This window comes from Protobothrops mucrosquamatus, unplaced genomic scaffold (genome assembly GCF_001527695.2).
Source record: "Protobothrops mucrosquamatus isolate PMUCROS unplaced genomic scaffold, P.Mucros_1.0 scaffold2329, whole genome shotgun sequence".
In the NCBI taxonomy this organism is placed as follows: Eukaryota; Metazoa; Chordata; class Lepidosauria; order Squamata; family Viperidae; genus Protobothrops; species Protobothrops mucrosquamatus.
Window position 1 is genome coordinate 161,035 of NW_015388412.1, and position 13,937 is coordinate 174,971.

At 39.8% G+C, this 13,937-nt stretch overlaps 1 protein-coding gene across 1 annotated transcript in view; it reads right to left on the reverse strand.

The window, feature by feature from the left end:
- F8 (coagulation factor VIII) overlaps positions 1-13,937 on the reverse strand; it is a 35,662-nt gene that overhangs the window by 16,699 nt on the left and 5,026 nt on the right. The window contains exons 2-13 of the mRNA XM_029285839.1: positions 12,517-12,617; positions 11,738-11,860; positions 11,324-11,536; positions 10,602-10,673; positions 9,939-10,037; positions 8,711-8,932; positions 7,297-7,561; positions 6,239-6,410; positions 4,337-4,430; positions 2,796-3,007; positions 1,468-1,618; positions 479-688 (exon numbers count right to left, since the gene is read on the reverse strand). Of these exons, the coding sequence (XP_029141672.1) occupies positions 479-688; positions 1,468-1,618; positions 2,796-3,007; positions 4,337-4,430; positions 6,239-6,410; positions 7,297-7,561; positions 8,711-8,932; positions 9,939-10,037; positions 10,602-10,673; positions 11,324-11,536; positions 11,738-11,860; positions 12,517-12,617 (1,934 nt within the window). The remainder of the gene's footprint in view (positions 1-478; positions 689-1,467; positions 1,619-2,795; positions 3,008-4,336; positions 4,431-6,238; positions 6,411-7,296; positions 7,562-8,710; positions 8,933-9,938; positions 10,038-10,601; positions 10,674-11,323; positions 11,537-11,737; positions 11,861-12,516; positions 12,618-13,937) is intronic.

Below are 13,937 nucleotides of genomic sequence, written 5' to 3' on the forward strand. Positions count from 1 at the left end.
TATTTAACATTGACATTGAATGCAAGATGGCTTGTCTTTTTGCTAGATAAGACTGAACTGAAATGTCCATCACTTCTTCATTAATAATATTTTCAATTAATTCCATTTTTTCCAGTCCTAAAGATCTAAAGATCTCCCTGTTTTATATCACTCAACATTTGCTGCACTTTTTGCTAGCTATAATTCTTAACTGTCAACGTTTAGGAAATATCTAAAAGTTAGGCAACTTTCTTTCCAGGTGAGTTTTTTTTTTAATTGTGTCCTGGGATTTGGATGAAGGGACTAAATGATGTTAAACGTTTATAACTCTCATATGTTTTCCAATTATTTTCATCCAGAATATCTGGAGGACATCTGTTGGATTCCAATTTGTAGCAACATCTGCCCTATGGTCAATGGTCAGGAAGGGTGGGGATTCTAACTCATCAACCTCCGAAGGCACCAAGTTTCTTCAAAGAACAATTAATGTCAGCCTAACCTGGATTATCCATGGACATGATAACTGTCTCGCCAGAGAAGGGGTAGATTGCCAGGACCTCCTCAGAGACTGTGTTGTGCTTAAAAGTGTTTCCAGAGAAGAAGACAGAGAGGACCTCACTCTGGGCACCCACATTCAGGACATACCAATATACCACTTGGTTCTGGCAGAGTTTCATTTGAAGATTATCAAAGACATATCCATTGATACCTGGAAGAAGAGGGAGAAAAAAGAATTATGAAGTAAAAAGAATTTCAACAACACTAAAAACCTTGTAGCACTCAAGGGAATTGATCCACGGAATATGGAAGGGACCATGTCATCAAAGACTGAACAACAATCTTATCACCTTCAGCCAGAATGGCCTCTAGAAAGTCCAGTTGTATCTAATGATCCGGGACTGGATCAGGGGAAAGCTCATCCAATTATTTATCATGATTGACGACATTATTATCATTTTGTATCTCATCTTTTTCCCAATGAACTTGAGGTAGGTTACATGGAATTCTGCCTTAGCTTTAACTTTACAATAACATTAGTCCTTTGAGATAGGACAGACGGAGAGAAAGAGTACTGTAAAGCCCAAAGTCACTCAGTTGCAGAAGACTTAAACTTGCAACTCTGGTCCGTAAATTAATCCCTACACTACATTGGTTCCCATTGAAAGGGGATAAGTAGTGGTTTCGCTATTTATACAGCTTTGCTCCAAAACAAATGTAAGGAAGACAGGAAGTTATACCCTCATAGAAAACCTGTCCCATAGAAGAAGAAAGAAACAACAACAGCCCATTTTCAATGTTTGAGTATATAAGGAAATTTGGTATCCAACTTGGAGTAGCACGATTAGATCTTCCACAACAACTTTAGCTAGAAAGACACATGTGACATTCTTATCATGTAAGAAAGGCACATGTGACATTCTTATCTTTCTTTCACTGTTCTCCACACCATTTTTTTTAAAACAAAAATAAAAATCTGGAGCCACTCACTGTACATGAGGTTGGATGCATAGAACTCAGCGTCTTGGGGATTAACATTGGCTGCATCGGAACAAGATTGCTTAATATTTTCTGACAAGTACCAGCTCCAATTTTCATTAAAGACAGAAAACAGCACAAATCTTGCTTCATCGGCAATCATCTGAAGAAATCACAAAAGTAGGGGATAAATGGGTCAGAATCTGGGAGGGGAATTAGAGATTAAGATGTTGGACCAGGAAGACCAACGATCCAAAGGTTTATTGTAAGATTGCCACGATCTTTCAACCCTGTCTATCTCATAGAATTCTTCTGGCGGAGAAAAAAAAGTGATAAGAGAGAGGTCTCCGCTCATTGAATAATGCCAGGTTATGGATCAAACGTTTCTAGTGAATTAGTTGCTGGTAAATCTGTCTTTCCTTCTCCAAAAAATGACCTCATTGAAGGACAAATGTTCTGGATCATAAATGACCCTGGCAACAATCTTCTTTGCAATCAAAGGAACAGTAGTTCTAAGGCACACACCTTGCTTTAAACTGTTGATGGTGGTCAATTAGCATCCTAAATCAGGTGGCTGAAATGTATTGGATGTGGCGTTGATTCTGGAACTGATTGAGAGATCTCAGTAGATGCAAAAGATCGTATGTTACAACATCTAATATAAAAGATGTTACGAAGAGTCACCATGCAGAATATATTTATTTGCTGCTCTTGTAAAATATTCTCCACCTCATTTCCAGTTCCATTCTAGGTATAATTTGGAAGTGCTATCTTTCACCCATTAAGCACTAAGATACTAGTAATAGCCAGTGGAATAGACTGCCATACAAAGTGGTGACTTCTGTTGTTTGAAAGTCTTCAGAGGTTAGATTGCCCTCTGTCAAAGATGCTACAACGGACCTGCACTAAGCAAGGAGTTGAACTAATAGTGCTTTTTTCTTCAAGATGATTAAGATGACATACATGATATAATCGTGTGGTTGACTGTCTTTGATAGTCTCAAAAAGACCTTGGGAACTTCCATGACTGAATCCCAATCCAATCCTTTAGCCATTACACCACCTTGGAAGCATGGTGAAAATGTAACACCAAATACCCTATTTATAAGATGTTTAAACACCAGATCTGGGAAAAAAACTACCACATTTACTTGATGCAACTCCACACGGATGGAGCTGAGGGCTGCATTTTAACCCTTGAGGGCTGCCAAAGAATTCTGAAGTCTCAATTCTCAAGAGAAGCATATAAAATTTCTTACATCCAGGCATAATGTGTGGTTAACCTAATGTTACTATTGGAACACCTCAGTTGTTTGTGCCATGATGTAGCAATAAACAAACCTGATTGCCTCTCTGATCCATGGTTTCTTTGAAACAGATCAGGAGGGGTCCGATAAGCCCAGATGCTAAGTCTTTAGCAGGTTTGATTGAGCTGTAATAGTAGCGAGTCAGGCAACTAGGATCAGATCTGGTCGGGCCATCCTCTGGCATTATCTTCCACCGGTATGCAAACACCTGTTTAGGCCGTATTGGTATCACCTTCATGTTCTGATCTAGGAAGAAACAAACCACAAAAATCACATGGTTCAGTTTCCTACTGGTTTGCCGTAACCACATTTATTGAACAACTAAGCCACCTGGTAGCCTAGATAGCACACCATGCTGTAAACCATGGTTTACAAAGCCCATTGGCTTTTATCAAGTGAAGACCAAGCTTAAAAATGCCCATATTGTGTAATGATATATAAGTACATATATGAGATAGGCAGCTATATAAATTTAAGAAATAAATATACATGCAGTCCATGATGCCAAACTGGCTATTCTGATGAGTCAAAAGTGATCAGAATAATGCAAACAAACTAGCCACACAACTCATGATTTGAAGCCCGCTGTATTCATAGTTAAGACTAGCTGACATTTATCCAGACTAGAAGAACACAATAAGTTGGACTTAATAAGTATAAATTGTTATAAATCAAGAGTCTGGTACCATCTTTTCTAACTAACACGTGTTATTATAAGACACAAACTTTGTTGAGTTGGAATGGGCTAGGATTAGGGTTAATTTAGTTTAATTAATTAGGGTTAATTAAGCCTCCTAATTTTTTTTGCTCACATAGACTTGACACTTGCCTCCTTGTGGCTCTTTTCCACAAGAGGGCAGCAATGGTCTTTTGAAATCCAGATGGTAGACACAAACACACAGACACACACAAAGTGTGGGGGACAGATTGCAGCCTTAGAACAGAAGGAAATGGTTTGATAGGAAGAAGTCAGACGCTACTTTCAACAAATAAAGCCCAGGAACGGTGAAAAGGAATTTTAAAGGAAATTTGACAATATTCCAGTTTTCCCCAACTATCAGAATAGCTGAGATTTGCAGACTTTAAAATTCATCACAAACTGGACGAGGCTGGCATCAGCGGCAGTTAGCATCTTTGCATCTCTGGCTTGATATTAAACTATAATCACCTTCCTAATCTTGAAAGATACAAAGCTGGCTTGAAGATTGAAGTAGGAAAACGTGGGGACAACCCTGATTGGAAGTAGTAGACATGAACTAGAAGAACCACCATTTCTGCTTTCTCCTTCTGATTAGGAGGCACAGAATACAGAATGTAACAGTAAGCAATAATGGGCATCTTACATTGGCCCCAACTGCTCCACTTCTCACGTTTGATTTAGCCCAGATCTGCAATGTTCAGATCAGTTTCACAGATCAAGCTGAGGTCTCAGCATGATCTGTGAACCATCTTGGCTGGTTTGATTCCTCCCTCCCTCACCCTACTTTCGGATTACTTGTGAATGCAGCAAGAGAGTCGTGCCCACCACCCTTCCACAGCCACTTTCCAAAAGATTCCCTCCTCTGCCAGTCTTACGTCGGGCACTTCCAACAGGGTGAAGTGAAGTGATACTGGTGATTCCGTGAGGGTAAATGTTGTATGGCCGGCTGGCCAAATTCTTAAACAGAATCTGAAACGAGACAGTTTGATATTCCATTCAGTCTCTTTGCAGCATTCTAGACGTGGAGCAATATACTGTGTCAAATCTACCAAAATAGATAAAAGACCTGGGACCTTCTAGATTAGGGGTGTCAAACTGCTGGCCTGCGGGCCAGATGTGTCATGGCGAAACCGTGCCCACCCCGTTGCTGGCAATGGAAAAAAAAGTCGTGATACGTTGCGATACGTCACGTGATGTTGCGAGTTTGACATCCCTGTTCTAGATCATATTTAATCCCAATTCTGCCATTATTAGAGGAATGTTGGGGTCCAGTAATATGCAGAAGAGTACTTTTTACACTTTTGAATACCAAAGAACGCTATACTTTATTTTTCCCATGCTTTGCAATCATAAATATTGCAATGAAAAGAATGGAAAAGTTATATTCCTGGAAATGTGTGATCTCTCTGTTTTGAAAAAGGCAATATTTTCTGCCAATCGAAAGATGCACCGATGTGTGTTATTATAGCAGCGATTTTGTGGCACTGTATCTTACAATCATACCTTGCATTGTTGATATTATAGCAGTGAATTTATTGTTAAATCAATAATTTACTTCCTTGTTTGTTTGTAGTTTAAATTTTTTAAGGTTACTTTTAGATCAAATTAAAGATTGTTGTGTTACCATAAATAAGTATCTTACATTTTTAACAAAATAATATGAATATACCACCTTTCATTAAGAATTTTTCTCAGACTTCAGAGTCATAGTAACTAGAATGAGTGAATTTCTCCTTTTATTCAAGCTTTTGTGGAATCTTGAAAACTGGTTGATTGGTTTGTTTGCCTATTTATTTATGCAGTGCAATCTTTTATCAATTGCTTATTTCCCTCAAGGACTTGAGAGTGTTTACAATCAATAAAAGCAATCAATTTACCGCTAATTAACTAAGGCAGACCTGGTGCAGTCAACATCAACACTGATATGTTCTATCAGGAAAAAAATGAGGCGCTTAATGAATTGGTGGAAAAAAGCAGAAAACAGGTCTAAAAAAGTCTTTGATCTAACTAACTAACAAATGTGAGTAGGCCAAACCTTTGGTGAATGCAGATTTTATTGATTTTAGATGATTGAATATGCATTATACCAGCATCCTATTCACTCTTGTAATATTTAGTACACTACACTATGCTATTTTATTTATTTTTCTCAGTCTCTTGATGAAGAGGTATTGCTTTGAAATGTGTTGGGACTTAATCATAACAAAGCCTTTGTTGTATCAATTTGCCTCATTTTTCATCAATTTAACATGGTATATTTCTTCTCTTGGCTCTCAACTTTCATGACTATTCCTAGGTCCAAAGTGGTCCTTTGTAAAAACAATTTCAAAGTATGCCCAAGTCAACAAACTGGTCAAACATGGCTGATAACCCTCAAATATTTTCCACCCCATAGAATAACTAAATGAACTGAACATTTCTGATAGAGTCCATTAAGATTTTGATATGGATTACTACAGAAGGATCCTTCTGTAGTTTTGATCGTGGAGCCTTGACAGCTCACCAAAGACTGAGAAAGCTATTAGACAATGGAACAGCCAAACTTCTGAAGTCATGGATGCTCCATCATCTGGAGGTTTCCAAGAAAAGATTGGACAGTCCTTGGTCTGGGATGATCTGAGGATTCCTTTCAAGGTCCCATCCATCCAAGCCTAGGGTTCTTTAATATTTTAAGGACCAAAGCATTCCCAGACTGGTCCAAGAGGATCTGTCTGCATGGCACCACTATTGATCATGAGAACATTCCCAGAGAAGAGCATCTCCTTTTCATCACTTACAATAAACTCGTCGCCAACTTCTCCTTTGAGGACAGGTCCCAGGATGCCCAAATGATCTGGTTTGGATGCCTTTCGCTTGCTGAAAGTCGCATCCTCATATTCCACAAACATGGCTTTCTTATACTTAGACCCGATCTGCTGGGGGCCATTTTCCAGAGATTTGCTGTAAGTGCTGCAGAGGAGAACAGAAAGTCATGGGTGCAAGTCAACAGAATATTAGATCTGTAATGGTTTAGCCACCATCAAGGCTAACACCAGCCAGAGCATGGAAAACCTCAAAGAAGTCATGTAAGATTGGAAGATGTGGAGAGACTGGTCCACAGAATTGCCAAGAGTTGGACACAACTGAATGGATAACACCATGACCAATGGTTTAGCAAGTCCCTAGTTATTCAAATGTCTTTTTATCCATTAGTTAAGCATCATTGAACCGCCAAAGACTATTCAACTTGACCCTCATTCACATGATGCTGATTATATTGCATAGGATGCTGCCAGACAATGATTTTCCAATGTGTTTTCCATACTGCTATAACCTGATCCCTCCTCCTTAACCTGTCATGATAGATTAAAGAATTAGCACTTTTCTTCCACTTCTTTTCATAGAAGCAGCAAGCCTCTAGTGTGTCCAATCCATACGTATTCATCTATCTCTGTCCTATTGGACAGTTGTCTACTTCTAATAGAGGCCAATCCTTTGATGATTCATCATCACCGTAGCTCCCTCTTTTTCTTCTTGTGCCATATCTGTTATCGGACGTTGGTGATCCTGTTGGCGATCCTGTTTTTATCAGCTGGAAAAGTTGGGGACCGCTAGTCTAGCAGACCTTGTAACTACAGGGAAGGAAACAGGACTGTTGCAAAAGTCAACCCAAGAAAGGCAGAAGTATGAGAAAGATTTATTCCACCTTAATTATGCTAGGTGCAAGTTGATCTGCAGAATTACTATAGTAATTTCAAGCGTCTGTAATTTACCATCGGTAACAGCCTTTCTTGTTTCTGAGTTTTCCAGTCACGAAAGGCTTGATACGAACGTCATAATTGCTTGAGGTCATTACCTGTCCAGATTAGTGGGCTTCACTGGGGCATAGTCCCAATCACCTTCCTCGGCAGCAATATAATGCCTCCAGGTCACGGGCAGTTTTTTGGCGCGAGAACGTCCAGTAATCCTTGGTGAAACCTCATCTAAGTCTATCACCGTGCTCTCTATATCCTCTTCATAATCATCATAATAGTCTTCTCTTGGAGATGGTTCTACCATCTTCAGCTTCTTCTGAAGAGGTTCTGGGCAAACTTCCACTTGAATTAAGGCTTCCATGCCAGCTGGAATCAGAGGGAAAACCAGATGTTAGCCAGGTCTCACCTTCCTTTTGTTGGAAGCAAAGTGCTTGCTTTGACGGTCAACCTGCACTTCAGATCTGGTGTATATTACTTCCAAATTGCATGTTACTGAATGTTCCGTTTCCTTACAACATGATCTGGCACGACACATTTTTAAATATATATTTATTATGTTGTGACAATGGAAATAAAATACAAAACAGAAAAAAAACCCAGGAAAAACATACATCCAACAGTAACAACAACAAAAAAGAAAAAAATGTGTACGAAAGAAGGAAAAATAGAAAAAAATGACTCAAACATCAAATAAGTCCAACATTAAACATAGGAAAAAAAAATCCATCCTGGCTGAATGCTGAAAATAAAAATTAAAAAAAAACTTGATAAATTCTCCTGCCCTTACATAAAGGGTCTGCACTGTATCTCTGACACCTTCAATTGTGTTGTTGTTTAATCTCTAAAAGCAGATTCCTTGCTGATGTCCCAAAGGTGCTTTTTCAGAAGGTCACTGGACTTTCTTGTTTTTCTTTGAAGACATTTCGCTTCTCATCCAAGAAGCTTCTTCAGCTCTGACTAGATGGTGGGGAATGGAAGGATTTATACTCCTTGCAGATAGCTGGTCATTTGCATTATTTTAGAGAGCCGTTCAGGCCATTTGGAGGTTTTCTGTGTCCTTTGAAGAAACGTCTTCAAGGAAAAAGAAGAAAGTCCACTTGCCTCCTGAAAAAGCATCTTTGGGACAACCATGACCTGGACGACTGAGAATCTCCATAGACATTGCACCTCAAACTCAATTGCATTGAGGGCAGTGATCTGGCTTAGAAGTCTACCTTGCAGGATAACTGGATGGTCCTTTTAGGAAAGACCATGATTGAACCCAAAGGTGCTTTTTTCAGGAGGCAACTGGACTTTCGTGTTTTTCTTTGAAGACATTTCACTTCTCATCCAAGAAGCTTCTTCAGCTCTGACTGAATCCTTCCATTCGCCACCATCCGGTCAGAGCTGAAGAAGCTTCTTGGATGAGAAATGAAACGTCTTCAAAGAAAAACAAAAAAGTCCAGTTGCCTTGTGAAAAAGCAGTTTTGGATTCAACCATGACCTAGATGACTGAGACTCTCCATAGACAGGTACCTTGCTGATGTGATGGAATCTGGCAGAACATGCGAAATGTGCCGTTAGTTCTGGGTGTTGTCTCGGCAGTGAGGAAAACGGCGGGGGAGATGTCCAGAGTGGCGTGCCGATGTTCTCTCACCAAAAAACTGTGACCCTCAAAAAATATGGAGTGGATTTCAGACCTGGTGCCCAGGCCAATGACATACCAATAGACAGGCCTCTTCTCACACAGCTTGAGATCTGCAGGTAGGGAAAAGGACAACCTTGTTGGCAAGATGCTTAGTGATGCTCAAGACAAAGTGTGGTTGAGATGCAGGGGTGGAAAACTTTGTGTTTTCAAACCAAGGAAGGAATCCGAAATTCAAATTAGCATTCAAAGCTTGCCCTTCACAGAATTCTGCCCTGCAATTGGCTAATATAATAATAACAACCAATAGTGATATAAATATATTGGGAAGCCATACATTTAATTCATAGAAATCGTGTAGCAAAATGCATTATGTTAGGGCAAATGTAGTTACAAATGAAAAATATGTGTGTTGGGAGAAATATAAATGAATGCATACTTTGGGCATAGTTTTAAAAATAAATGTTCAAGAGTAATAAACTAAACTCGACAGACACAAAAATGAAGAATGGAAAGCAACTTTGAGAGAGTCTTCTTTCCTTATTAGTTATTCATTCATTCCACTTCTAGTTCATTCAGTTTTTTCATTATTGAGTGACATGATCTGGGTGGTTCTTTGATAGATCCCAGAGAAGTCTTCCTTTAGTTTCTGGGAGACAGTTACACCAGACAGACAAAGACCAAGAAACTTTTCAAGTTCTGAGAAAGAGAGATATACCACATTTTCATCTTTATATATTTCTCCCCAAACACCAGTATTTTAACAGCCGGTCTATCAGAACACCCGGTCTACAAAGCAATCTACTTATTGCTTTTAGCCCCAATCTAGGAGCGTTTTTTATCATGCAGGCAGACATTACTGCGACAAACTATTTTGTGTTAAATTTAGATTTTGCCAACAAAGAGTTAAAGGGAGACTAGTATAGCTATTTCGAGCTATTTAGCTCTCATCAGCTAGCCACACCTTTCTGAGATTCGAACCTGGGCTGCTTGCATGTTAACCTAGAGGTTAATACAGCTGCCTAACATCCTATATCCTATCCTACATCCTATCTCCAATGTCATGTGTTAGTTGACATGTTTCATAAAAAGTGCTGTCCGTTTTTGCCACACTCTTACCAGGCAGAGAAGAATGAATGAACCCATTGATGGTATGAAACTGATGCTGAGTCAACGGAGACTTTGAGTTTCCTCTGATGTGAGAATACCAGCTTTTGTCTGATGGAGACGTTGAAGAAAGAGAGAAGGATGCAAGTGGTAGAGTTTAATTCAAGGACCTCCAAATCATCAAGAAAAGAGCCCACCCTTATCCACTGTTTCAGTCCTACAGGCCCATTATAGGAAAAGCAGAATTAGACATTGAGGCTAAACTTTTTCAGGTGGAACCTATAAAGTTTCCTACTGCTGCAGAGGAGATTATTTGGGAAGACACCCTAGTCCTCAGGACAATTTGACCGTAATCATGTAATTTGTATCCTGTCTTTCGGTCCAGTTCTGCCCCTTTATGTAGTCTACAAGCCAAACTAAACAAAAATAAAAATGAATTCTCTTGGAATTGGCTAAATTAGATAGCACAGTGTGCAAATAATCAAGGGGTGTAATCTAGAATGTTGGTTGGACATGAAGAATTAAACCCGTTAGGAACAAGCAAAGCTTAAATCCTACGGAAAGGTGTATTGACTGCCGATGATTTTATTCAACAGAATAAAAACACACGTACAAGGTGAGCACAACCATGCCCCTTTCTCTCTTCCCTCCCCCATTCTTCATCAAATATCTTACCTTCATCAAATATAGAAAACAGCAGCACAAATTCTTGTATTTTGCCCCCGGATTTTATACTCATCAACGCTCCTGCAGAGGAGAAACTCCATAGAACCATCAAAACAAAATGGCAGAAAGACTTCCTACAGATGTTAAGCAGATGACAATTTTCTAAACTGGAGCAAAACAGGAATCCTGAAATGTCTGAATTGTCTACTGTATCATCTGAATGATCATCCATGTTATACTCAGGTAGCTAGGCATTGGAAGGACTTACGAGTTCATGGAGTAGTTTTAAATCACCTTCTATTTCTCAGTCCTGACATATTCTTTGCTTCTACCATAACACCTGTGCAATAGAGATATTTTTTTTCTAATTTTGCAGCGCTGTTATAACCAAATCAGGCACGCGGATATTTTACTGAGATAATATATGGGATTCAACTGGAATGTTTCAGAAAAATGCTGCCTAAATGCCAGGTGTTATGATAGGAGCATATTTGGAATGTCATACAAAAGACTGCACAGCTATCTCGCTTTTCTAGTAGAAAAAGCATAAACAAGATTTTTAAAATACCCACACTGGATCTGCAAGTGAATCTGGTATGAATATATGGACTAAAATCACAAAGAATACTGAAAGAATGCTAGCAGGTCCTTATGAATCTGAAAAAAAAACACCTGGAGTGTGGATAAGAAGTTCTCAAGAGGATGGTTCTACTTCTACCATCTGATCTTACCTGGCTTACAGACCAGCAGTGGTCCAATCAATCCAGAGTTAATATCCCTGACGCTGTCCACATGAGAGGAGTAGGCATAAGTTAAGCAGTGTGTATCCGATCCAGTTGGCCCTTGATCTTCTAAGATCTCCCACACATAGACATGAGTGTGATCAGGTTCCACAGCATCATCTTTTTTCTCTACCTGGCTGGTCCAATCATCATAGCCTGCCCCTGAAAACACATAAGCACTGTCATCAATGACTATGAAGGTTGAGGTCACACAACACACTAATCCCAAACCATCCAAGCTACACTGTCGCTAGATCCAAAGGCTAAAGCTGATTGTACTCTTTGCGCTGGCTCTTGAGTTTAGCAAGTTTTGGAAATAATTTGAAGAGCCTGCAAGATGGACAGTAGGGCTGACACTCTTACCTTCAGAAGATTTCCAATAAGATACTCCTTTAGCATGAATATTGAAGGGACGGGAAGCCATATTCTTAAAGGTCACAACTACCTTGTCATAGACTTCGGCTTGGACGATGGGGCCCAAAAGACCTAATGAAAAGAAGAAAAATGGGTACAGGCTCAACCCTTAAGTTGAGCAGTAACAATTCCAAGGATAAGTTTGAATTTCTTTGGGTGAAAGTGAGCAGTTCTTTCTTTATTTGCAAATATTTGAAACTTTTGTTCGATGCACCCACCACAATCACAGGCTCATGACTACTGTTACATCACCTGCTCTTTGATCCTCTTCTCCTGTAATAAATCTTCCTCAAGTACATACCTAGCGTGTTTCCATTTATAAACCTAGATAAACAAGGCAAACGTAATCTTCCACCCTTCTCTTGATCGTTTAACTACCAATATTGGTAAGCAAATATGCATTATAAATGGAGCGGATTTGTTGTTTGTTATTTCATTGTTTTTAATGTGTGAAAACACACCGGTAAATAAAGCTGAAGCTACTGTAGCTGTTTCACTAACAATTATCAAGACGTTCTCCCTACCTCTTCCCAGTTAGTAAATAAGATAAGGTATTTTGCACCAATTCTAGCTCCTGAACAGTCTTCTAAGATAGTTGCGTGGACTCCGTATTACAGCAGTCAATCAACCCGAGACATTTTTCAGTGCAGGAATAACTCCATTAAAGACTCCCGAATTTTGCTGAGAAGGGTACCAATCTTATAAGCAAAAAAGACTCCTTAGCTTACCCATCCAAGCAGGCTTCGGTTTTACTTCTCTGAATGTAGAATCTGTATATTCCAGATAAATTGCCTTCTTATATTGAGGGCCTGGGGTGGAAGAAGACAACCTAAGAAATTAAAAAGAGTTAGTCAAAGAAGAAAGTTGAGTTCAAAAAGGCTGGTGTCTGCATTTTCAAATCCTGCATTGTTGATCAGCAGGGTTAGGAGGACTTCAACTCCAATAATCCTCACCCACCAGGACAAAATGGCCCCAGGCTTGGAGTGTGTGTGTGTGTATGTGTGGGGAGGGGGTATACAAGGTTGGGGAGGGCTGAAAAGACTGGAAAGAGAAAAATGAGAAATGTGATGTGCAGCACAAAGTTGTATCAAAGCAATATCTCTTTCATATTGTTTTGTCTGCTTTCTGCTCCATGGTCACAATCCTGCAGTTTTCCTGGCAATGATAGGGAAATATTTTGCTGTCTTCTGGGCTGCTTCCTTGCCTCCACTTAATCCAGATTCACGGGTGTTCGATTCAAGAACTAACAAGGCTGATTCCAGCTTTATTTTTCTAAAACTAGCCCAGGTCAGCTAAGTGCCACTACCTGCAGTGAGGTGCAAATATAGGATATCTCAAATTTAGGACTTGCAAATAGGCTTTGCAACCACGCTCTGTCGATACTATTGGGGCATTTAACAAAATATTCCAGTTTTGAGGGCTCTCCTTTTATCTCCCCTGTAATCTCCAGTCCATTTGTCCCATTGCCTCAAGAACCCCGACTGTTTCAGGGGCATGGTTCTGAGCGTTCCACGCCAAGGGCCGATGGCCAGGTGAATCACTTCAGCCAAATACATTTTTTTAATGAGGGGGTTTTTTTTTGTGCTCTCTGAGCTTGGTTGTTTTCTTGAAGATGTTTCATTACCCAGACTAGGTAATTACTCAACTAGTAGTCAGAAGACTTGATGAAAACTCCCCACCAGCAATCAGCACCCAGATGAGCAGAGATTAACTCCAAGATTAACATCAGACCGACATTCAAGTAAACAACACCCCAATCAAGGAACTTCCAAACAAGCAAACAGTAAGCAGCCCTCCAAGACCACTCCCACCAACATTGACAGGGCAAGCCACTAGAATATAAACAGAGAGTAAACCCCATTCCTTACTAGCACTGATAATGTTATCTAGTTGGGTAATGAAATGTCTGCAAGAAAACCACCATGATCAGAGAGCACCAAGGACCCCATAATTATTCTCCTCCTCCTCCTCCTCCTCCTCCTCCTCCTCCTCCTCCTCCTCCATAAACCCCACTCCCTTCTAGCATTGATGATGTTACCTAGTTTGGATAATGAAATGTCTGCAAGAAAACAACCGAGATCAGAGAGCACCTAGGACCCCACAATTATCCTCCCTTTCCTCCTCCTCCTCCTCCTCCTCCTCCTCCTCC